General features: G+C 40.1%; 1 protein-coding gene across 20 annotated transcripts in view; it reads right to left on the reverse strand.

Annotated features, from left to right (window-relative positions):
• NRXN1 (neurexin 1) overlaps positions 1–25918 on the reverse strand; it is a 730400-nt gene that overhangs the window by 362248 nt on the left and 342234 nt on the right. For all 20 annotated transcript variants that reach the window (XM_055816040.1, XM_055816058.1, XM_055816057.1 and 17 more), the window contains 4 exons: positions 22749–22871; positions 17288–17669; positions 16575–16765; positions 938–1111 (listed from right to left, as the gene is read on the reverse strand). In XM_055816040.1, the coding sequence (XP_055672015.1) occupies positions 938–1111; positions 16575–16765; positions 17288–17669; positions 22749–22871 (870 nt within the window). The remainder of the gene's footprint in view (positions 1–937; positions 1112–16574; positions 16766–17287; positions 17670–22748; positions 22872–25918) is intronic.

The following is a 25918-nucleotide window of genomic DNA, read 5'->3' on the forward strand; positions in this document are numbered from 1 at the left end:
AACTTGATATCAAAATCATCAAGACTCCAACTTGAAATTCTACAGTGTCATTTACACATTTTTCTGTCCAGAGGAGGATGGCACTTGAGAGAGGGGAGAATGCATAAAATTAAACAGACACAAAATTCAGAATTATGTGAATAAAATACATATTCAAGGACAGAGAATTGATTTAAATTATTGCATAAATCATAGTAAAAATAACGTGGGATTAAATGCCAGCTGGAAAAATAGCTAGAGATTGACACCCCTGAATTACAAATATACCTCTTCTAATTCTGTCCTCACTTAAATTCCGTGATATTCATTATGAGTCAATAAAGACGTAAAAATGTGAGATAAACCATATTTGGCTGTTACTGATTTCAGATAGGAAGGCTCACAACAATACAAATCTCAGGGGTGAACAAAAATAGCGAAGAAAAAAGATTGATCTTAAGCAGTTTCACAAATTAGCCTTGAATTAATCAACCCAAAATGTCCACTTTAAAAGTGGAATTAATTAGCTCATGCCTTAGCATTAGCTAATGCCTAAGTGTTACGAAGATATAAACGACTTCACTGAAGCTAATTGTTATTGTTCCTATCATTAATTAAAATACAACAGGAGTAAATAAAATACATGGAAAATATCTTGCCGCTGGAGAAGGATGGAACCTATGTTAAACTTTTAGGAAGTTAACTGGTGTTCTCAGATCAGTCTGTGCTGTAGGGCTGGCACACAGCTGTCTCCGTAATACTGAGAAAATGCAGTCTTTATGTAAGAGAGGGTCAAACGAGATCAATTAGAAGCAGGCAAAATACAATTTCTCTGTGTATGGAGTGCACGTATCAACAAAACTGCAGGATTCTCACAATACTTTCACTGTGATATTTAAAAACAAACAAACAACAACAACAACAACAAAAAACCCAAACAAATCAGCATATTTAATACCTTCACATCCTCTTTCTATCTGCCCGTTGCAGAAGAGAGCATCTGAGATCAGATCAGGGAGCCGTCCGTTCAAGTCAACTGATGCGAGACAGCCTTGGAACCCCTCTTTTGCGTGCACCAGTTTTGGCAAGGACTTATACATTTCTTTGGCCACTCCTCCAATATACAAATCACCTGTTAAAAAGAAATAAATATCAGATTCAGAAAATCTTTGACCTTGTTTGATCTTCTGGTCTTTTTATGCCAAACAACGCATATCTCAGAGAAAAATTCTTCAAAATAAATGTAGAACCAATCACTGATAGCATACATGATGTGAAAGGACACCGCAGAACTATATTTTTCCAAATGCATATGACTTCACGTTTGTATGACTAATTACTTCGAAGTACCTGGACATGTTATTTATGTGCCAGCTCATATATATGGGAAACATGCATCTATTTCACAGCTGAGGATTCGATCATCACAGAATCTTCATCTAGAAATGTATTTAGCACTGATGCATGTTGTTAGTGTACTCGAGGAACCTGACCACAAATCATCCCAATTATGGATCCAGCACGCTGAGAAAAAAGGCAGTAAGTGGAGCACGAAGATCCACCTGAAGTCCATATGTCCATGTTGGAAACATCCATGTAAAACCACACCAGGCAAACAAGTGTTTAGAGCCACATCTGAGAAGCTTAGGGATGCCATTGTTAAGCAGTGGTGTAAGCAGACTCATCACCCCAAAAAAATTCACACCCGTGTCAGTCACGCGGGAGCAAGGGGAAGCAGGCAAAATGGGCTTGGTTCCTTCAGTCACAGACAGAAAGGAGCAAAACTATGGCTTCCTATATCTTGCATGAGTTTACTGTCCTGCTTTGTCTACCTCCTCTACTACCATCCTCCCACCCAGAAGCAGCAGTCACCTTTGCAAGCCTGGTGGGCATGCTCCGAGCGCGCCTGCAGGCAAGCCCCTTGGGCAGACAGGACAAGGACCATCTGAGCTTCGGAGGAGCACTGAACCTGTTCGAAGGAAGGTGCTTAGGGGAGCCTCCGACTCTCAAGCATCACCCAGTGACAAAATCCTTCCTGCACCTATGTATTAAACCCTCACTGATGACACGTTTTGTGCAAGCATAATTTTTCAATAGATTGTCTGAACACACATTGTAATCTACATTGTGCTTACCAGTACACCCCCCAGTCTGGATGATTTTGGAGCCTAGGCCACAGGATGTGCCAAAGAGTGTTTCTGCATCACCCCAAATGCAAAATTATGCACTTCACCAAGCTTTGTAGGCAGATTTTTAAAGCAACAGAACTCAGAATGTACTAGCTATCACCACTACCCCATGTGGCTAATTTTGATCTCCCTCTTATCAGTATAAGCTGCCACCACACCTTCTCCCAGTTCTCCTGGCGTACTCGCTTGTGCGCAAGGGAGTGCAATTTAGGGCTGTTTGTAATGGTTTAGTTTGCCTGCAAGCAAATGGCCTGAAACAAACCAATATCTATCAGACTGTGAAAAATTTTTAGTTGCTACATACCAGCCCTAAAACTCAACTGTATTTGAATTAGTGAAATAGAGATAAAAAGCTTAGGAACATGCATATTTTATTAATCTTATAAGCCATCCAACCAAAAGTCTTAGCAACCTTTATAGCATCAGATACTAAGAAACTCCAAGCTTTCTCCATTCTACGTAGACAATTTAAAAAACAAGATATTGCTTTCCTCCAGAGCTTTAAGGTACAGTATAAATCTCAGAAGCATAATATTACATATAGCAGATTAAAATATGGTGATCCATATGTTCCCACGAATGGGATGTAATTCACTCACAGCAGAAAGCACTTCTGTGTTTTTCAGTCAGCTGAACTGGAAACAAAGTAAAAACTCTTGCCTCAAGATAAAGGTTCTTCATCTTTTTCTCAGATGGAACATCTAGAAAGTAAAACCCTTCCAGGTTTCCTGAAGTTCTGTGCTTTCAGTCATTGTCAGCTCAGCACAGAGGCATAATTCATCTCAATTGATTCCAATAGACTTGAAAGGGGGAAACTCCAGAGAGCAACGCTGAGAAAATCACTCCTATGCTAAAAAGGTTAAACTCGATCTATTGTACATGACATGTGCAACCTCCTTTTAAACCTCCCAACGTTTATACTGTCCAAAAACCCACATTTTTTTCTTCCTGTGAGTGATTAAACCTTTAAAATGGCTAATTTCCAGACTGATGCCCTGCTAATTCCTAAGATGCACCCCTCAAGCACACCGGGGTTGCCCACAGGCACATAGCCTGTGTCCCTTACGATGGATGGCTGGGGAACTCCAGGTCAGGGCGCCAACACACGAACCTGAACTCAGAAGATATACACTGGAGCATTTTCCACTAAGTGTCGTATGCACAGAAGTAAGATACATTGAGTCTAACCAAAGCATAACTCTATTGTTTACTTGTAGTTCTGTAAGACTATTGAAAATTAGAACCGATCATTATATACTAATGAAGACAGTTTCCACAAAGACATGTTCTGGGTAATATTTTAAGTTTGTTGATGTTCAAAATAACGTGAGTTTTGCTTCTACACTAGTTAATATACTATAATAATACATATTCATATGTATAGAGCAGTTTCTACACTAGTTAATATACTACAGTGATACATATCATATGTACAGAGTAGTTAAGCTATTAGATTTCACCTTTTATAAAGTGTATACAAGTATTTCTTATGACTATGGGCTAAATATTTCCCAGATTTAATCTCAGACATGGGTTGAGTTTACTGCTAATGGCATGAAAACACACTTTCTCTCAGAGACAAAATTTTATTAAGGGATAGGCTCTGGAATTAATATTCCTACTTTAAAGTTATTTAATTTTTTTCACTTTCCTATTTTTTCATAGCTGCCAAGACAAATGCTTTGCGTAGCTACTTTTATTTCAGTTATTCACGTGCTTCATTTTCACATTCATCTCAATGAAGTAGTTTCCTACAAAGCTCAATCCATTAGAAATTCAGACAAGACGCAATTACAGAAAATGTTAATGAAATTATTTGTATATTGAACATGCATTAGCAGAGGTTCAGAAAAGATAAAGCTTGCTCCTGTTCCTACTAAAAGGGTTCACAAGAATCAACACAGTACGACACCAATTCCAAGATTTTCTCCCTTTTTTCGTTTCTTATGTAAGTACAGCCTCACTACTGGAAATGGTACATGCTGTAAACCAGGATTAATAGCTTGTGTATCTGCCTACTTGCCCTTATAAATTACACGTTAGTTATTTCATTAAGGTATCACCGTTCATCAGATCAATAGTATGAGATCATGACACCAGCTAAACCAGCTGCAGCCTAAATGCAATACTACCGCAATGCTGCTACCGCTGAAAACATGTGAGCAGGTCAGGAGCTGTGTGCAACGGAAAATGCAATTCTCCTATTTCTTCTTTCATTCTTTCAACAGATGAGCATTTTTAAAATACATATAGAAAGGGATATGCTCGTGTTACAGTGCCAACCATAGCTTCTGGAACTGAAGTTTAGCTATTACATTTCTCGCATGTATTTTTTTCTGAAGTTTATTTTGATTTTTAAATGTATTCCTGAAAAAGTCTCCCGTTTTCTTTTTCATAACCATCCTGACTTCCCTTAATTTATAAAGGAAAGTAACCAATTCATATAAAACATATCAACAGGCATAAACAAAGTAGCGTATTGTAAAGAAATGGGTGAGGGAATAGTGCTCCAAGATTTCCTTCTGATCTCTGAAGAAGCTTCAAATAAAGCACTTTATTTGAGAGCAGATACTCCTTAATCTCACAGCTCTCTTCTTACTTATATTAGAAGTGGGTACACAGAGTTATTCCCTTTTATTTAGAGAGGGAGGATTATTTCCTCTCTTCATTTTTCTGCAGAAAAAAACCCAAACCAAAACAAAAAAGTATGCTACAGTATCTCCCACTAGCATGTTCATTGCAGGCCAGGGGAGTGAACTGAAAAGTAGCACTTTCAGAGCCAAGCCATACCTACAAATCACGGCAAAATACTACTGGCCGGTTGTATCATAAGCCCTGACAAAGAGAACTTTAGTGGTTTTAATTTATGTCTTTTATAGGTAATGCAGATCTTCATTTATTCCAACAGGAGTTTTCCTATTCACACCTATGCGTCTCTTTTCTGACTTAGAGCTGATTTGTGCTTTGAGGAACGAGGGAATTTAACACAGAAACAAATTGCTGGCTAATAAATGAACCCAAGTTCTCAATGTATTCATTATTGGAATCACACTTAGGGAAAGAGACACAGAACGCCACACAACGGTGAGTCACACACAACTGTTGGTAAAACAAAACCTGCCAAATCCTTCTGCAATAACTCATCATTTTTTTATTCCAAGTCTCTACAGTTCTTCAAAATAAGAACTTTGCAAATGTTAAACCCAAGAAATGTAAAATAAACAAAATGAAGAAGCTGTTCTACTCATTTCTTTTCTGAATAACTACCAGTAGCATCTTACTATTTGGCACTACTGACATTGCTGACCTCATGGACTTCCCTCCTTTCCCGATTCACATCCATACCCAAGAATTCTTATGTAATACGTGCTGCTGGGCAAAAACTTATTAATTTCATTTAATGACTACCACTGCTTTCAATCACTAGCAGAGAGGGAATAGTAATTTTATCCATGTGTTTATAATGGTAACAGAAACATGTACATACTGCTCAGGGAACAAGAGTTTAACCAGAATATGGTTAGGTTTCTTTTTTCTCTGAAATCTGTATGTTTTCTTGTACATATCTGGTGTTCATTTCCTGAATGCCATTCTTGAAAGAAAAGAACACCATTCATTCAAATATGGTTCCATGTATGAATGAAAACATAACAAAGAGGTAATGCAGAGAAGGCAGAGTTACCGAATGCCTTCTTTGCTTCAGTCTTTACTGCCATGGCTGGCCCTCAGGAATCCCAGGTCCTGGAGGCAAGAGGGGAAGTCTGGAGGAAGGCAGGCTTTCCCCTGGTCGAGGAGGATCAGGTTAGAGGTCACTTGAGCAAACCTGACACCCACAAACCCATGGGCCCCAAAGGGATGCACCCCCGGGTGCCGAGGGAGCTGGCAGATGTTATTGCCAAGCCACTCTCCATTATCTTTGAAAGGTCACGGAGAGCAGGAGCGGTGCCTGGGGGCTGTGGAACACCAGTGTCACTCCAGTCTTCCAGAAGGGCAAGCAGGACCCAGGAGACCACAGGCCGGTCAGCCTGACCTCCCTCCCTGGGAAGGCGATGGAACAGCTCACCCTGGAACTCACCTCCACGCACGTGGAGGAAAAGAAGGTCATCGGGAGCCGTCAGCATGGATTGACCCAGGGCAGCCGCTGCCCAACCTGATGGCCTTCTGCGGTGGGACGCCTGGCCGGGTAGGTGCGGGGGCAGCGGTGGTGTTGTCTACCTTGACCTCAGCACGGCTTCTGGCACTGCCTGCCACAGCCCCCTCAGCGGTGAGCTCGGGGCGGGTGGGCTGGGTGAGGGACAGCGCGGTGGGCTGGGAAGGGGCTGAGCGGCGGAGCTCAGGGGGTGTGCTCGGTGGCACAGAGGCCAGCTGGAGGCCTGGGGCAGCCGTGCTCCCCAGGGCCAGTGCTGGGTCCCATCCTGCTCCACTCGCCCACCGGTGAGCGGGAGGAGGGGGCTGGGTGTGCCCTCAGCAGCTTTGCTGATGGTGCGGAGCTGGGACCGGTGGCTGGTACCCCCGGGGCTGCGCTGCCCTGCAGCGAGACCTGGGCAGGGGCAGCGCTGGGCGCAGAGGGACCCCATGAAGGGCCATAAGGGCAAGTGCAGGGTCCTGCCCCGGGGGAGGGACACCCCCCCGCACCAGCACAGGCTGGGGCTGACCTGCTGGGGGGCGGCTCTGCGGGGAAGGGCCTGGGAGCTCTGGTGGGCAGCCAGTTGCCCATGGGCCAGCGGCGTGCCCTGGTGGCCAAGGGGCCAGCGGTACCCTGGGGTGCGCTGGGAGGAGGGTGGGGGTTATCTCCCCCTCTGCTCTGCCCTGGGGAGGCCGCATCTGCACATGAGGCTCAGGCTGCAGCACGGGAACCTCCGCCTGAAGACGGGGAAGAGCTTCTCTGCCGTGAGGGTGTCGGAGCCGTGGGACAGGCTGCCCCGAGGGGCTGTGGGGTCTCCTTCTCTGGAGCCATCCCAACGCGCCTGGAGGCGGCTCTGTGCAGCCCGCTCTGGGAGAGCTGCTTTGGAAGGGGTTGGACTACATGATCTCCAGAGGTCCCTTCCAACCCCAACCATGCTGTGGTTCCATGAAAGAAAATAGCAGAAGGAACTGTGTCCTGGTGTTTTGATAACCCATAAAGACAATATCCCTGGAATGTTTTTTTATGGCTGTAAAAAAGCATCTTCACATCCATCACTCTCTCCAAAGGTAAGCATTCCCTCCTTTCGTGTCTGGTTTTGCTGCTGGTTTCAGCTGTACTTTCAGCTGTTCTCTTAATTTCTCTTTCATTTTAGAAGCTTCTCTGCCATGTTTCCAGTGTCCCATTGTACTAAATCACTACTGTGGCTACGAAAAAGACTGCTTCTGCACTCTAGAGAGGTACTACTCCCCAAGAAAGAGATGGATAGCCCTGGCACAACATGGCAGGTTCTGAAAGCACAACAGGCAACTCCACAATTCCTTTATATGACATACGAAAATACAAAGAACATCTGGCTGTGGTGAAGTCGAGGTGTCAGGCACACTTTTCTCCAAATACGCTATTTCAAAATGATCAAGCACATAACAGCTTCTTCCCTCAGGCAGGCAAAGAGGAACGAGGACTGCAAAGACTGAGAAATACCACAGGGAAAGTCTAATCTCGAAAGAAAAGGTTTCTCCAAGTCCTTCCTAAAAAAGATGATTTGCCGTTACAAGATCAATAGAATCACTTTGTAGTATCTTAGTAATTGTACAATGAAGTGCTAGGTGGAACTCAAGATAAGATCACCCACACAATCCCAACTCATGGTATTTTTGAGGCAACTGAAACATGAAAATGGGTTACTCTCACAAGCTAAATTTGCAGTGACTTAAACACAATACACAACATCTCGATCTGGAATCAAGGGATATTGTTTCAACTGAAAATGTCAGGTAGGCATCAAGATGCCTTTGACATTCAATGAAATATAGAAGCCTACTTGTCCTTAACGACCTTCTCCCCTTTCCAACATACAGAAGCACCTACCTACCATTCACTTTGTGCAATAGGCAGAGTGGTGACTTTTCCTTCTTGATGTGAAGTTTCCACACACACTTTAGAAAAGGAATTGGGCCTGATTAGCAGATGGGTGGTGATTCTGGAGCCTATCCTCGCTCTCATTATTGCTGAATAAAAGTTTACTTTTTGTCCCATGTTAAAAAAAAAATTAATAATCCTTTAAAAATATTGATGAAATAAAATTGTTCTTTTTTCAATAAATCAAGAAGCCTGCTGTGGCGATAAGCCAATAATAAATTGAAGGATAGTTGACAAAGACTTAAACGATGCATTGACACAGCTTCTGCAGCACATACGCTCCAGCGTATGGCTTTTCAAATCTTCCTTTACAGTAGAGAATATGCACTTGCTGCGCAAAGTGCAGCCTGTTTGGTGCTAGAGCAAAGCATGATGGAATTCATCTACCCCTTGCAAAAACGCTTGAGGAAAGACACGAACATGTAAACATACTGGTTGTATGCACTTATTCACTTCAAAGAGTCCAATCTGTAGCTTCAGTATTGATTTGTGGTTGAAGTCTTTTGGTTTTGATGTAGTGGGGTTTTTTTGGTGGGTTTTGTTTGTTTGGTTTTATTTTTTTGAGCAAAGTAGGCTTTTCAACTATTTTCCTTTTTGGAGTGATGAATTCCATCCCTTTTAGACTCTCTCTTGCCTAAGAAGGCAAAGGGCAACTAGTTTGCTTATCCAGGCTCTGCTGAGTTAATTTTCCTTTCAAATACTTTGAGCAGAAGGTAGTTGTATGATGTGACAGGTGATGCCTTCAGTCTTCCACATTCCCTGTGCTAATAACCAAGCAAGGCAAAGCTATTATAGGCAAAAATAGGAATTTGTGGGTTAGCAAGTCGCTCTTTTGGGAAGGAATATAGAAACCAGTCATTTCAGCCCAATTCTACGCTGCTTTCAGTATCTTCCCTGAATACCCCATTAAAAGTATTCAAAAAAAGAAACCACCAGCAATGAACCGCTGGCACTGTGGATTTTCTTTAGTCATCCTTATTGGCATATAGGTCATATTGTAGTTATCTGTCAAGACAATTTAACTTTGAAGAGGTTTCTTCCCTTGGCTGATATCATTCTTTTTACAGTTTCATGGTAGCACTGCGCCCTAATCCGCACTGACAGAGAAAGAGGCAGTGAGGATTATGAGGTACCAGAGAGAACTTACAGTGATGGGTGCACCAGGAAGAGCATCTTACAGATATCTCTCGCCACTAACTTCTACAGAAGCCCAAACTGGAGATATACCTGCTGCTCTACCTTTCTCCAAGAAATCTTTCTGATTCCATCACACTACTCGTAACCGCATTGAAGACTTTCTGCACTTGGTAAAAACGTGCTTCTGCCTAGAAACTTCTCATGCTATTGCTGTGCAGCTCACTGATTTACATCTCAGCTCTGCTGGATGTGCTCTCCACACCTTCACCTCTTGGTACTCCGTTTTCAGTCCTATTACACTTTTGGGCTCTTTTTGGAACTACTCAATGATTATAAACGCAAATACACCTACGTTTCACAAGCAAGATGGAAGGGATGTGTGTGGCGGGGAACAGCAACAACAGGACAACGTGCTTAGCAGCTGGTTTCAGTAGACAAAAGTAGATACTCCAAAGGTAAGCACTCAAATCTGAACATTCCCCTGTATTTCTCCAGGTTAAAAGCCACCATTTCTCCAGCAATCCCCTTCTCAAACAACATGTGTTCTCCAGCAAGATGGAGTTACACCAAAACATTTAACATTTTCTTGACAATAACAGTTGTCAGATTCCCAGACACTTTATTTCTCTTTGCTTCTTTTTTCCCCTGTGAAGACTAGATTAAAAGCACTGGTATTAAAAAAGATTAAACAGATTTAAAACCAAAGCAGTCTGCTTGTCCAATGGACTGTGAGGAAACTTGGTGAAGCATGGTAAATGGTAAATAATAAAATCTAATTGCCATATAAATGCACGTGGCAATCCATCTCCCACAGAACTGGTGTTACGCCAATTACTCTCTGTGAGGGGGATGGTTGTGGTGGAGAGGTGAGGCACTCAAGCACATCAAATGTCCTTCATTTCTTCCCTGTTCTGACCACTTTTGTACATTGCATACAGCTGAATATAGACAAAATCTAATGAAGCAGGCATTTTCATGGCATACTGTACTCAAATTTCCCTGCCTCCTGATATTCAGAAATCATTTACTCTCTGCTTTGACAGCCAATCCATGCTCTTAGCAGAGCTTGTTTTCAAAACAGGGAGGAATTCCCCTTTCCAGCAGGCACCCCAGACCTCAGAGATCATCATCGACAAAACTTTTCCTTTAGCTCATACTTCAGGCAAGATTCTCCACATAAAAGTACCAAAAAGCTGAGAGGTTCAGCGTTCTCCTTTTGAATGCGGGTTTGCAGAGGGAAACTGTATTTAATATTGCCAACCTCTGGATCAAGACAATCACTTCCAGACTCTGAGGATATTAAGTGAAGCAGCTCTTTTTGCAAAAAAGCACTGCTCAGTCAGGACACCAAGATCCGAGAGGGGGGAGCTCTCAGACCCACCTCAGCACATTTGGAAAACAAGTTTAGGATGTGCTTCTTGGCTGGGGGGGGGCGGAGTGTGCTGGGATTCAGTGAGCTGTATTTACACTAAACATCCAGATTTTTTAGGAATTTTGAAAAGCTAACATGTTTCCTGTATAATCCTTAGGATAACTTTTACTTAGTATTCCAGAAGGGTTTGAAAGAAATTCCACCATCAGCAATGGTAATACCCTGCATGCCAAACAGCTGTAGGGGTGCAGGCAAATCTATACATTTGTGTGCGTGTAAGAGGCTGAACAGAGCAGGTGAGAAGCAGCAGAAAGGAAAAACTTTCTCTCACCATGGAGCAATCTGAAAGATTATTGTTAATCTTTAACAATCCAAAAGATTACTGTTAATTTCACAGAGCCCAGCACAAGCACTGGAGTGTATTCTTTGATTTTTATTGAATCCAGAAGTACTGGGGTACATTTTAATTTTTTTTTCCCCATCTCACATTTTTGGAAATTTGAATACAATTTCTGGAGGCTTAGCATTGCCAAAATTATTTTCACAGCCTGGTAGACAGCAGAGCTGTTTAGAAGCAGTATGTGGCAAGGGTGGAAAGGAGGATAAAGGAATTTGCGTTAGACCAGGTTGTCTGATTGCTTATTGTGGATCTGCCCCGCGTCTTTGCTACACGGCAAGTCTCAAAGAAGAGCTCTCAGTTTAAAGCCCCGCAGTTTTCCCAACATTATCAGGAAGACAACAGCTGCATTTGCCATTGCCTCCTCCAACAGGTCTCATTAGGAAGACCTATTTGCTGTTGACCATATTTGGAACCCAGCATTTAGAACAGAACATTATTTCTGCATGAAGAGTTCACAGCCCACTGGCAAGGTCATCACAATTAGCTCATGCATGTTTATTTGAGAAATTTAAGCATTAATACACGATGATTTGTAAAAATTTGCATTTTTATATAAAAATACTTTTTGGTGCTTCTTAAAGCTTTGTTGCTTAGCAGGAGAAATATGAAGGATTGCTGCCATTGACAGAGCCTTTGTAATATAGAAAAAGAACATATAATGCAGCAACAATAATAATAATGGGCTCAATATAAAACAACAGGGACAAATATTATGTGAACCTGAAACGATTTCAATTTCCATTGCTGGAACAAGAAATCTTCTTTATGGTCAAGACTAATTTAGCTCAGTTTTGCATAGCATAAATAGCCTACTTCGACAGGCAAATGAAATATCAATTGATTAAGTGACTACCATCAATGCATATGCCAGGCTAGTAGACCTAATGATAATGTAGTTAATTGCATTAAAAGTTTACAAGGATTAATTAATTGTGAAGTGACTCTTTATGTACATGGAAGTATATTTCAGTGCATTTGTAAAACCACTGAGCTAATACCAGATAATAATACGATTACTTTTCTTTCAGATGCTTCAGACTGGGCTGATTTCACATTATTGGAGAAGGCAAATGTAAAAGTAAATGTGTATAGCAACGGTAGCCATATCCCACAAAGGAATAAAGGAAACCAGGGGCCAGGGAACAGCAACAGAAATAAAAGTAAAACAGACAATAAGAGATCTAGACAGCTTTTTTAAATCCAAGGAAGTCGATTGTGACATATGCTCTAATATGAATAGTGGTTTTTGCGGATGCAGTGATAGAACAGCACAGGAATAACAGATAACTTACAACAGACTCTAAACCTGACGTTTGGGAAGGCCACGTGGAAGAGGATAACATTGAGACAAGCTGAAAGTATGAATGTCAAATCAAAAAAGCAGATCTTAAAAGCATATGGAATGATGCACAGGCAGCAAAAATTAAACCATAAATGTTGAGTTGGGTAGGATATTTTTGTGATGGTGATTTCCTTTCAGTTAGAAAATATAGTTAGCCCAGTACCAAAATTAGGAAAACTGCATTTCAACCTGGAGGATACAGCATAGCTAGAAAGTTTGGAATAGGATGCGATAGTGAAGCACTGAAACTACCAACTCCTAGAAAAGTTTCGAACTACTTGTTAGGATTAAACCAGCAGCAGCAGCCCTTGGCTTTCCATTTTGTATGAGTGTGAGATTTTGATTTCTAAACAATTAAAATGCTAAGATATCTTAATATTCTGATCTATTCCAAGAGCAATCTGAGTAGATTTTTGTAGGTTTTGTATATTTGCTCTTTAAAGAAAGTGGTGAAAACTTTGGGAATTAAAATCGTGCCTATACGTGGAGGAGAGAAGCAAAAGGAAAAGTAAACCCTAGTGGGGAAGTGGATACAAAATCATGCTTGAGGATGTTCCTCCTCATAAGCAGATCATGTGTCTTCATATTTATATATATAAAAACACAGTTTCTGATAGTACACCAGTTTCCCACATGACAGGATGAAAATGTGAAGAGCAAAGAGACATTACAGATTTTCTAATACCTACAGTCCAAACGAAGGAACCATCTTTTCTTTGGCACCAGTGAGGAGCAAGAGCACAAGTCACATCTCACTTTCACTTGCAGTTTGGTGCCCCTTCAAGGCTACTCAGACCCTTCAGACCATAAAAGCACAGCGTGAAGTACAGCAAGCAAGAATTCCCTTCCACCCAACTGTCTCTGTCTGGGAAGGCCTTGAACTGAAAGCAGGACAGGGAATCTGCTCATGAAATACATGAAAGGAAATTTGCTGTGTAACGGGAACATTGGCAGGCTCGAGCTGCGCCGCCTTTGCTGTCAAGAGACATTTATCTTCATGGGTTACCTGCTAGAAATGCACCTGAGTACGCTTTGCTAATTTTCTCTGCAAGGAAAAGTAACACAGTGCTTGGTATCCAAACACAGGACTATGTTCAGTCATTTATTTGTCTCCAATTTATAATTTACTCATCCAATTACATCAATAATTAAGCTGGAGAATTTAATGTGTTTCCACAGGTACCCACTCTAATCCGCTGAAATTGTACCAGAGGTTATCCAGGGAACCCACGTCTGTAATGACAAACTTCCTACGTTATATAGCCCAACTCCTACACCCAAAATGAAATGTATAGTGGAAATTCTCTCCCATAATTTTATGGCAACCGTCTGCTTTCCCAGACAACTGGCATGCTCTGCAGGCTTTACAACGCATTCTGTGTCCCATCTTCGTACCCAACTCACTGTGTATTTGCAAAAAGACCTACATACATGTGATTTATCTTTCCAGAATTAGCTTGGATTTCAGCATCTGAAATCTGGTAACTCTACAATTCCTTAGAAAGGCTGCAGATTCTACATTATCTGCACACATTTCTATTTCACATAACGCTAACTCTGGTGAAACAGAATTATTGACAGCACATGCAGGAAGTATCAGTTTGAATTTGCTTTGTTGCGAGGGCTAAAATAACACAGGACCATGGATTAACCACAGCTGTTTGTATCGGTGAAGTGTATGGAGTGGTTATAGAGTAACAGCGATGTGTCATCGTAAGAAACACTGACATAAAACAGAAAAGAACAACCTACAGCAAGGCATTTCAACTGAACACAAAGGAAGAAAAAACAATAATCAAAGGCATTTTTTTCTTGTTTTTAGCCTTACTGGCTAAAATGTATAAGCTTGAACTCCCCCCAAAACACAACCAAAATTCTCCAGATATATGCTGTGCCATGTTTAAGGGAAGCTGAACAAGCAAAACATGGTACAATATATTAAAATAATAAAAGGAAACATACTACTACGAGAACAGACGTTAAAGACTTGTGTATGCTAGACCCCTTTGAGAAAGATGCTTACTGTATATTACTGTACTGAATAAGTCAGGTGGTTATTCTTTCACTAGCCACATTTCCTGGGTGGTGAATTGTAGAAAGTAGGCATTAATACCTTTCACATTCCTCAGAATGTTTTTTTTTTCCACATCTCAATATGTTTTTTCATGCTCTTCAGGTTTTTTCCCCCATGGAATTCAAGGTTAGAAAATGCGCCAGATATGGATACAGTTTTACTTCAAAAGGGTAAAGCAAAAGTAGAATTTTCAAAGCGAAGAAAACAAAGGAATGTTGGATTTTATAGGTTATCCTTGCTGATGAGCTTTCCCTGTGAGTGCACTAAGCAGTGTGTTCGGTGAAATAACAGCGCCCTCTAGTGCCGTTATTAAGCACGTTGTGCAAGCTTTTTTTTCCCTTAATTAAAGCAATGTAGGAAAGCACTGCTTTGTTTGAAAGAGATGTAAAATGAAATTACTATGTTAACTTAGTTATCAGTTCTTAACAGGATTATTTTTCCCCAAATCTAGATTATTTTTGATAATATAATGAGATATTTACTCATATCTAATTAATATACTGGGGAAAAAAACCCAAGTTTAAATACATAAATATGTATATACACACACATAAGTAGTACTTACTGCAAAAAATGAGAATTATGTTTTCTCTACAGCATCACAAATAACATAGAAATATTAAATTGTCTCAATAAATATTGAACAGATTTACAAGAATGTAAAATAATGACACAAATTTCAAATGCAATTTTGAGAATGTAGTGTGAGCCATCTGAAAGGCTTCAATTTATAAAGCAAGTATTTCTGATAAAGAATCTCTTGATGATTATGACATATCAAGATGTGGTTTTCACAGTCTTTCTTACCATCTTAATAGCACTTTCAAGTGAAGCAAACATGTAAAATACCACAAAATTCAGAATAATTACTAAGGTCAGCTCATTATCTGCGACTCAGAGGTAGTTAAAAGAAAATCCAGCAAGGAATAAGCTCTTGATGGAATATTAATATCTACTTTGAACACCCCAGCTTTTGAAATATTAAATTTTCTTTAACTGTTATGAAATTTTAGCTTTCCTAACAAGAATTTTTATAGAGAATATTAAAATGCACAATACTTTTTCACTTGACTAGAAAATATTTTCTTATGGCTGGTTAGGAAGGCAATATTTAAAAAGCATATTTATGCATCCTTTAAAAATATACTTTCTTCTCATGCAAATTAGCTTTTCAGAAGCCCATCCTTAAAACTGATGACTGTTACTTACTTTAAAATATACATGTACAGTTTGGTTTATAAAAAAGGATCTTAAGAACCTAGCCTGACCTATAAAATGTAGCTTTAGACCTATAAAACACAGCTTATCGCACCCTGCAATTGAAATTACAACACATTACATATTTAGGTGAGCGTGTTTATGGTCCCATACTTCTCACAAATTGTATTTATAACTGATACATTGAGGGACTGCCACATACGGTTGCTTTACTTAAGAGATATATTATGATATCAAAATATCGCTTCACATTTATTTTCCCAACAAAATGTGGGTTTTATGTGGAAAACTGAGCAGTGGAGGATAGGTCAAAATGTTCCCCAATTCTCTGACACAGATCATCTGTTCTGCAAAGGGCTTGGGCTGTGGTTTCTGCATGCCACTCATATAACTTATGCTCATATAAAAATCAAGCTTTTTTTGTAGACGTTTTAGAGCTCCTTTACTCTCTCAATTATATTTTGGTATATATGGGCCACTGTGTGGTCTTACAATTTCCTACTTTTTTTTTTTTTTTTTTAAACGCCTGTGGCGTTTTGACACATTTATAGTGGTGGTACTTAACTGTGCAGAACTACTACCACACCAGCACTGTCAGGCTAACATAAAGAAGATATGATTTCTTGTAATCATATTATGATTATCAAATCAAATATTTTATATGGGATATTTGCTGTAATACTTTATCAAATATTTGATATTTATAATCAATTAAATAATTTCATATGGGATTACAAAATTATATTGGACTTTACATACACAATTTTTTTCAGGTTATCATTCCGTAATGACCCTCTACAGGAATTAATATACTTACTTTTGAGATCTAAATTTCTGGCTCCTGCTGTGCTCTGCGTTGTGATTTTAGTGTCAATCTTTACAGTGTGGAGATTGTTGGTATCCCTTGATATCATCACGTTATGCCACTGGTTGTCATTCAGAGGTTTATTAGAACTTCCCTTGATGAGATTTGCACCATTTCCCAAGTCAAATACATAGTGTAAATACCTGGGAAAAGAAAAAATTGGAAAAGTTTCCTTTTTCTTTACATAGCAAAGGGGCACTAATTAATGTGTCTAATATTTCCTATTTCCTTGTACTCCTCAGTAGTCCTAGTAAAACTGGAAGACAACAATGAATGCCAGATAGGGAAGCAACCTTAATTCAGAGAAAACACCACTCGTTCAGATGAGCTGAGATGCAGTCCCACGTTTCTGGAAAGTAAACGGGCACTCCACGTACCACCACATGCATACATACATAGAGAGATAACAAGAGGAAGGCTACAAACTAGTACTTCTTTGTAATAACCACTATAGAAGTTACACCTATTATTTACTTTCATATTTTTCAGGCATCTAGCTTCATCTGAAAGAAAGAGTCACAATAAAGCACATGAAGTTTTAACAAGAAGAAACATTCATCAATCACATGCGCCCCATCAGGTCGAGACTTGTATCCTAAACTTTCCCTCTCCTGTATACACATTTTGAATAGACCGTTTTTGTCGTCGCGCTGATCCATACATACCCTTTTACTAATTCAACCACAATGAAATCATTTCCATCGCCACTGTTATAAAGTATCAATCCATCCAGGGAGGTTGTTTTGAACTGGAAAAAAAGGTGCATAGATGTATATGCTTGCAGCGTGGCCAAAGCAACATAACTTGCTTTTGTTTTAAAGGTTACAGGGTCTGCTATGATGTTCCTGAACCCAAATCTTGCATTTAGCTCACAATAATCGATGTCTCCATTTTTACATAAGTCAATGTATGCCATGCCATTAAACGTAAGACTCTGTAGGTGCCCAATGAAATTAGAAGGCACTGAAGACAGGTAGCGCCGCTCTGTTATTATTCCTGTTTCTATGTTGTGGAATTCCAGTCGCGTGTGATCGCCAGCCATTTGACCTTCAAACAGTACAAGAAAACTCATGTTAGCATCTGCAACCGGAGGTCTGAAAGCACATCATGTGATTAAGTATCTGCAACAATTTCACACTTTTCAGAACAGGCAAGACCAATTCTTGGCTCCAGAGAAGATTCCTCTAAATTCATCCAAACTACTGATAAACATCCAGGAGCCTTTCCACTGACTTCAGCACGTTTGGATAAGGCCAACGGCAAGATTTCTAAACTGAAATAGAGTACCACGGTATATCAAACTGCCAACAGAATCCCTCCCTTTGGTTACACTGAACCAGACATGTGACTTTACTATCAGCAAGTGCAATTAATTAACACAACATGAAGATAACAAAGGTAAATCTCAGAGCTAAAACATTAGAGTTTCACGGAAGAGAGACGTAACAGTTCGGGGGATATTATTTCATGTGTTTTGCTTTGAAGTGTGTGATTTTGCAAGAAGAAGGAAGGATTCTTGTTTCATCTGTCTTAGGAACATTAATGCCAGTCCTGCCGCAAAACCCTGGGCTGCGAGGGTGGACAGAGCCTTCCCTGAAAGCCACCGGCTTTGTACCATGGGGACAAACTGGGGGGGCCATGGGGGCAAAGCCAAAGAGATGGACGAAGCAGAAAGCCTGCAGCAAGAGTGCATCCCAGCATCTTGTAAAAAAACTGAAAAGAGCAAGTGACTTGCTTACACCAGGAAGGTGGCCAAACCCAAGCCTCACAGCTGCCTTTGAGTCTTTCTTTGTCATGCAAGGACTCCTGTGCAGCAGAAAGCCTGACATTTGCTGACTGTATAACTTCGCTAAAGAAACAGATCAGGTCTGCCAGGGTTAGTTTTTAAGCTTGTTATTAAATACCTTACCCAGCACATCAAGATTGTGTCCACTGAAGAGCTGCCTTGTCTAATGGAGTTTAAGTTGGATTTTTCCATGCTTATTTTACAGAAGTAGGGCAGTACTATCACAAGGCTGATTCATGGTCACGTTGTGTGGGTATGATGACAAAACAGCTTTTTATTACTAATTAACTCTAGCACTTAATGTACCTTTTGCAAGCCATGGCCTAGATTTCCCACTTCCTTAGCTGTTCCATGTCTCTGGTGGAGTGCAAAGGAGGTGAACAGCAGACCCAGCCAAGCTGGAACAAATACTGGCATAAAACCGCTCTGTAATGCAAGTTCCCACAGTTGCAGTGCTGACCGGCTGGGTTCCCTCCATCCTTCCCTGAACGTACCATTCCAAGAGGAGAGCGTGAGCTCTGACCCAGTCAGACATGCTTAGCGGTGGGGCAGAAAGCCCTGAGGTGGGCTAGAACAGCGGTGCCTTCGTGGGTTTCATACGCAAGTGTCAGTGTACGTGTGTGTGAACAGGGGAAAGGGCAAGGCAAGTGCAGGTATCTGGGCTTTGCCCAGGGAGATGGATTCACAAACAGGTTAAGTCACAGCACTGAGATACAAATACAGCAATGGGTGAAGTTACAGTGAAAATAGCTCTGCAAGCTTTAGCACCATTCAGACCACACATGCACACACAAAATTTGCTCTAATAATTAATTATAAGTATCTACAAGCAGCTTACTTAGTTTCAGGGTACATTCTACATAAGAACTAACTCTGCTGATGTCATTGAACACCATCAGCATCTGGGATCTGAAGTCATACGGGCTGAGCAAGACAGGAGGCACCTTACTCCCCCCTCCGGGGACAGCCTTCGTGATGTTCTTGTTTCTAAACATCAGTTTGAAGAAAGTACGTCCCCTGATGTATCCAGCAAAGGTGAGGTATTCCTTGCAGTAACGAGTCAGTCTTGAAAAATGCCAAGCTGTAACTTTCTGCAAGGCCAAGCACTGTGTGCTGGACCACAGTCAGAGCACTGAAGAGCACGTTTTAGAGAGGAACATGATGTATTCCAGTCTTATATCACTTCAGATGGCATTGCATAAATGTCATGGCAAAAATCCACTAAGCTCTGGCCTGTAGCACAGTATCCTCACTACATTCACTACCTTAAATCCTTAAATTAATTTATTTCTTGAGCATAGTAATAATAAAAGACTTCCAGAATCTGGGCTTACATCCCAAATCTCTAACATTTCAGTTGTACAAACATGCTAACAACACTTGAGACTTCACATAATGCTCCACAGCATTTGCAACTACAGCAACGAAGAAAAAGAGAGAGACTGCAGTTCATGCTTACGAGGCTGGGGTTTTGGGGTTTCGTTTTCGGTTTTACCCTGTCAGGTTAGTGCACAAAATGCATTACCTGTTGTAATGCTACGGGATATCATACAAAAGGCCACATGGATTTCTGTCCGTAACCATAAACTAGGCATCCTTTCCATTACCCGACTGCAGTGACCTCCTTCAGTCCACTTTTATTTTCTATGCATTTCCAGAAAACAAATTGAATCAGGGCTGCAAGTATTTAGGCTGTTCTATGATTAGTAAAATTTTCAAAACCACCTATATGACTTCCAAGGAAAGCTAGCTGTGATTCTGAAAGTTATTATTTATCCATGCACAAATTATGCATTCGTCTAAGATAACTAAGCTCAGTCCATGGATAAATAGGTGGTATTATTAACCTTTTAAAAAAAGGGAAAGTCAGACTGAATTGCTTAATGCCCTCCCCTCCAGCTTAAGCTTTTTGGATCTGATGGTGGGATTTTTTTTCATATATGACATAGGAAAGGGGATCAAAATAGGAAAACACAGTGTGTGGCAGGGGGAAACTGGAATTTTTGGGAGGAAATCTGCTTTTTCCTCATGCTTCCTATGAGATTATAATAACTTTTCACATGAATAACTACCAGATTATATTTTAAACACATTTGTGACTGTTGGAACATCTGAAGAAGAGTTCTAAGCAGAGCAAAAGCACTACATTCTAATGTGGCAACTTTTCCACTACCCCTTTAGGAAATTCAAAGCTTCTACATATTAAATTGCATCGGGTAGATTTGAAACTTAAGCTCATGAAGTTTTTGGCAACACGCTGTGCTGCCAAAAAAAAAAAAAAAAAAAAAAAAAAAAAAAAAGAAAAATCACGGCATTATATGGCAATAAAGATTTTTCCATGTAGAAACCGTAATATTCCTGGGACTAACAAGAGATTTCCCATGTTATCAGACTTCCAAGTTCCCTCTAGCTCCTTCTCTCATGCCGGTTTTCCCTCCTCGCTGATGGAGGAGCTTAAGAAAACTTTTTACCTGTGAAATATTGGGATGACTTTCTCCCTTGGATGAAGAACATCAAACCTCTGTGGACCATGCAAATGTAGGCAACTTCCAGCTCAAAGAACCGAGAGGGGTTTTGAGTCAACTGGCCGGCTTCTCATACAGATACTGGCATGTGGAAAGAATACAAGCGTTGCACCAGAAAGCTGGATGCACAGGAGACACGTTTGCTTGATCAGGAGGGAACTGAAAAGCTTTGCTGGCTTTAACAGCTAAAACAGACTAGTTCAGTTGGAAGGGACCTACAATGATCACCTAGTCCAATGGCCTGACCACCCCGTAGCTGACCAAAAGTTAAAGCATGTTATTAAGAGAATTATCCAAATGCTGCAAACACTGACAGGCTTGGGGCATCGTCCAACTCTCTAGGAAACCTGTTCCAGTGTCTCCGCTATTTGCTGAGACCATGATATTTCATAGTAACTACAATTATTTGCAGTGGAGAGTGATTACAACAACTTGCAGCCCTGCAAGTTTACCTATCACTTCATCTGACTAGACTATATATGATAAACCCTCCCGGTTTTCATCTTCATCTTTCACATGTATTTTGAACTTCTCTGAAGCTGCACTGAGCAGCTGGGATGGAAACCCAAGGTGAAAACAGTACTTCTCGGTGGCTTTGTAACCCCTAGTATCTGTAAATAAGAAATCTGCCGTGAGGAGCCCAAGAAGTGCGCATTTAGTTCTAGACACAATAGTTTTATTCAGGTCTAAAACGCTTCCCCTGGTTAGAAAATGTCCCCAAAGTAGCCTTATTACTCGAGTTGCAGTTGAAGCAGCAAGATAATGACATTTTCCACTGTAGTTCCTCCAATATTATGCATTTATTTTTACAAAGAAAATAACTGGTTTAGGCCACCAACTTTCTTGGGAGAATGACCCAAACCATTATCATAGACACAGACTAAATTTTTTCTTCACCTCTGGAAGATCTATTGGTAATTTCTGATTCTAGAAAATATATTCTTGCAACTATATGAGTACACAGCAATTATTTTTCTACCAGCAACATGGTCTTCAGTGTTCTGCTGAAGTGAAAAAGGACTATTAAAGAAGGTGCTTTCCTTTTTAAAAATTGTTGCCATTAAAAAAAAAACCAAACCACAAACTTAGAGCCAACGATAAAAGTGATGCATTACTACATGAAAACAAAGGAAAATACTAAATAGCTAACACAAAATTAGGCACATTGTATTGTGCAAGGAATCAGGACCAGAAGCCAGGTCTGCTGCTATTAACGCCACATATGTAAGCCTTACCTTTAACAGAACCGAATCAAAGTCTTCTCGGTTATCGTTTCTTATAATCTATACATAGGAATATATTTCTAACACCTGCTAGCATTCATGTCATGGTTTTTCTCCCATCCCAACTGCTATTTTAGTATCTGAGAAAAACCTGTAGCCTAAGAGCTAATTATTGAGGACAGCTGATGCAAGATTTAAAACACAATAGAATATCCTTCAAACATTTATTAAAGTCTTTCATACAGCAATGGCTTTGAGTTTAACCTTAGTATAAATTTAGTGTGTTGCCAAAAGCATTTTACTTGCCTTCTCATTAGTGATATATCAAATCACTTCTCTCCAATTACTGTATAAAAACATTCATTTAAGTCAGCATGAAGGTTTTCATTAATTCCAACAGCGACGTTAGAGTAACATTAAGTGTAATAACGTGCTTGTAGCACCAGTATTTCAAGATGCATAACACGGATTTTGGATCTTACCCAGGAAAAGAAAGAAATTACGTGTTGCTTTCAGATAAAGGCATTTTACTTCTGTAGTGTTTTGTTTTGTGTTTCCCCCCCAGTACCACGGAGTCACAATGCCACACTACCTGTCACGGCCTGCTGGTCATCCACCATTAACTTTAAACTTTTTCCTCGCCGAACCACACGCACTGTGTGCCACTCATTATCATTGAGGTTATAGCCAGCAAAAAGGGTTTCTGGACCTTTGCCTGTAGGATATGCCAAACAGTCATTATGCAATCTTTAAATCAGTTTACATGTGAACCTCACAGAGAAAGAGAGACAGAGAGACTGGCTGGGCAAATGTTAAAACTCACCAAAGATCACATAAAGCAAGAAAATTACAAAGTATAAGCAAACCTCAAAATATAGAGCTACTGCGTTAAAACACTTCTAACGTATATTTAGCTATAGAAAGGTACTGTAGATGCACATTTAATGAACCAGGTTGTCATAAACAGGCACAGTCAACATGGAATTAGTTAGGCACTTTCCAGTCATATTCAAGCCTTTAAGAAATGAGATTGCTGCAGCCAGGAGAACTTCAGAAGGTATTCAGAAGGACTTTTGTTCCTTCATTAAAAATAGTTTTGGGGAAAGGTACCAGTGGTAAATGTGTGTGCACGAGTGCTATACTTTTTCTCAATCTATGTCAGCTTCTCAGCCTATGTTTGTTTATTAGGGCTTCTCAGAAGATAATCTTCTACCTTTATCATCCAGATGACTTGTTAATATTCAGATCCAGTACTTTCTGATGTTAGCGCACCTTCAAACCATACTTTCCTTTTTCATTTAATGGATAATTTTTTTTGTAATCGGCTATTTTTTAAGTGGTACAACACTTTTGAAGCAAATACAACTCTGTATTTGTGTAGCATAATGTGCTTGCAGTAACTGAAGTATTCACAGATCTAGGAAAAAGGGTATCTTTAATACCTAGGAAAAAAATTCTCAGAATAAAATGATTATAGAAATTGTCCTTTACACTGTTGACCAAGGAAGAAAAAAAAAAAAAAAAAAAAAAAAAATCCTGACTATGAACCATCATGGATACGGGTGATTGACCAAGCATTGAATCTATCAATCCAAACTTCTGTGCTCAAACCCCAGCCATTGGACCTATGTGGTGACTGCCAAAAGTTAATCTGCAATTAACATATTACATTCTTGCAAAATAAAGACCTCCCTGGCCTGTTTCGCCATTCCTGTGGCAGAACAAAGGCTGCTGATAACTGTCATAAAATAAAGAGACATTTGACACAAACACATTAGGCTTGCACTGAGTCAGGCCGTTACCTCCACTACGTCCTTCCAAGTGACTGCATCCCATGTGTCAGCCTTCTTTTAAAAGGGTTGTGCCACTGGCTCTGAAACTCTTCCACATTTCTTTTTGGATTATTTTCCACCCAGTGCAGGCTAACTGTGATGGGTGAGGCCTATTAATGTATGGATACTATATGACATTGCCTGAAATCAAAGCCTCTCTGACTTCAAGACTGCACAGAGGGAAAAAGACACTAAAAGCCTGATGGAGCTGTTCAGCATGTTGGACTGTTTTAATCTTAGACTTTTTCCATTATCTATCAGCATTTTTTTAAATTGCTGCTGGTTTATTGTCCTGTTTTTATATGCAGTCTTTGCTATTTTGAGCATGTCAAGGGACCTCCAGGAATAAAAATACTAGCTGCAGCAAAGGCAGTGAGGTTCTGATAACATCATGTTGCTTTCTCCATGCCACTGTATTGACACTAGGCTACACCAGGTGTGCAAACCCAGCAGAAAGAGTTGGATATGTACACACTGGTGCCAGCTACCTGAATTGTTCTATTCCTTACGTGTTTACTCTTGTTGACAAGAGAAAGACCAGTTTTGCATAAAGAATAAGTGAATAATGTTATCTTTGGGTATGGTTATATAGATGCAGTGAATAACACTCTAAGCAATTCCTATTATTCTGTATTCTATTGGGCATTGCAATGGATGCAATTTCAAACTAGATTTGAGAGGCAAGGGATGAATTTACAAAAAATGCTTAAAGGACATGAGTAAAAATCTTAGGGAAAGTCAGTAGGCTTGCCTAAAAATACATCACTTACTATTATTTTAAACCTGTTAACCCTTCTTAATTTGTTAGCCCAACTCTTTTTTTTTTTTTTTTATTACTTTAAGTAGTTGAACTCCTTAGTCTCCCTTATGTCACAACAGATCTCTACAAGATCTATAAAGCATATGCGATTTCAATTTGCTCTCACATTAACAACCCTCTGTAGTGTCACATCCACGTAAAGGTGCCTCCCTGTATATAAATATCAAATCCAACCTGGCTGCTCACATTTATACAGGCAAATATTTCAATTATCTTTTAATGGTTAGGGACTTGTAAACTCTTTTGTTGTCAAATTAAGTGTACGCTTTCCTATGTATCAGTCTAGTTCCTTTGCAAGAGTACTCAGAGTAAAAAAAAAAAAAATCAGGTCAGAAGTACCTGTGAGCTGCCTCTGTTTGCAGTGCACGCAACCCAAAATTTATTTTGGTTTATGGATTAAGGGGAACTACGTTCAAATGGCTATGACAAGGATGAACCTGGGTATAACACACCATGGGAGTAATGCACTGAAAGCAGTCCTGGCCTCGTGGAAACTAGCTACCTTGAATGGAAGAAGAGGCTTTTCTTTCCCAAAGCCTATTTCTGACTGGGGCTGCTTCCTGACCAAGAAGATGCTTTTGTATATAAAAGTAGTAAATGTGCTCGTGAGCAGTGTATTTAGGAGAAAATGTTCTAAATGCTTAGAACACAAACCCATGTAGGAATTCCTGGACACCACACAAGAGTGGAAGGTCTGCAGAAGAAAAGTCCAAACAGATTTTGTTCAATGGCATTGGCCAACCTCAAACATTGCTAGCACTTTCCTCACTGAATTTCAAATACAGTGACCTGAAATTAATTTAAGCATCATTGTGATCATAACAGTTCAAACTCTTCTGTCCTGGTTTATCATGAATTAACTATAAATCTACTAAATCATTGGCTCTCCAGTCTTATTCAGAGTTTACACTGATCTGAGTCCACTTCATTCAAATTGCACCAGCAGAAAGTGCTGTTGTATTTAAATAGGAATTGGCATATTGCCATACTGCCACTTCTGGGGGGTTGGGGCTTCCCCCCCCCCCCCTTCTTTTCTTTAAATATTTTCCATGAGAAGAAAAGCAAGAGCCCTAATAAAAAAAAAAAATAAAATATTTCTGCTTTCTATGG

The sequence above is a fragment of the Falco peregrinus genome, chromosome 11 (assembly GCF_023634155.1).
Source record: "Falco peregrinus isolate bFalPer1 chromosome 11, bFalPer1.pri, whole genome shotgun sequence".
NCBI classification, from domain to species: domain Eukaryota; kingdom Metazoa; phylum Chordata; class Aves; order Falconiformes; family Falconidae; genus Falco; species Falco peregrinus.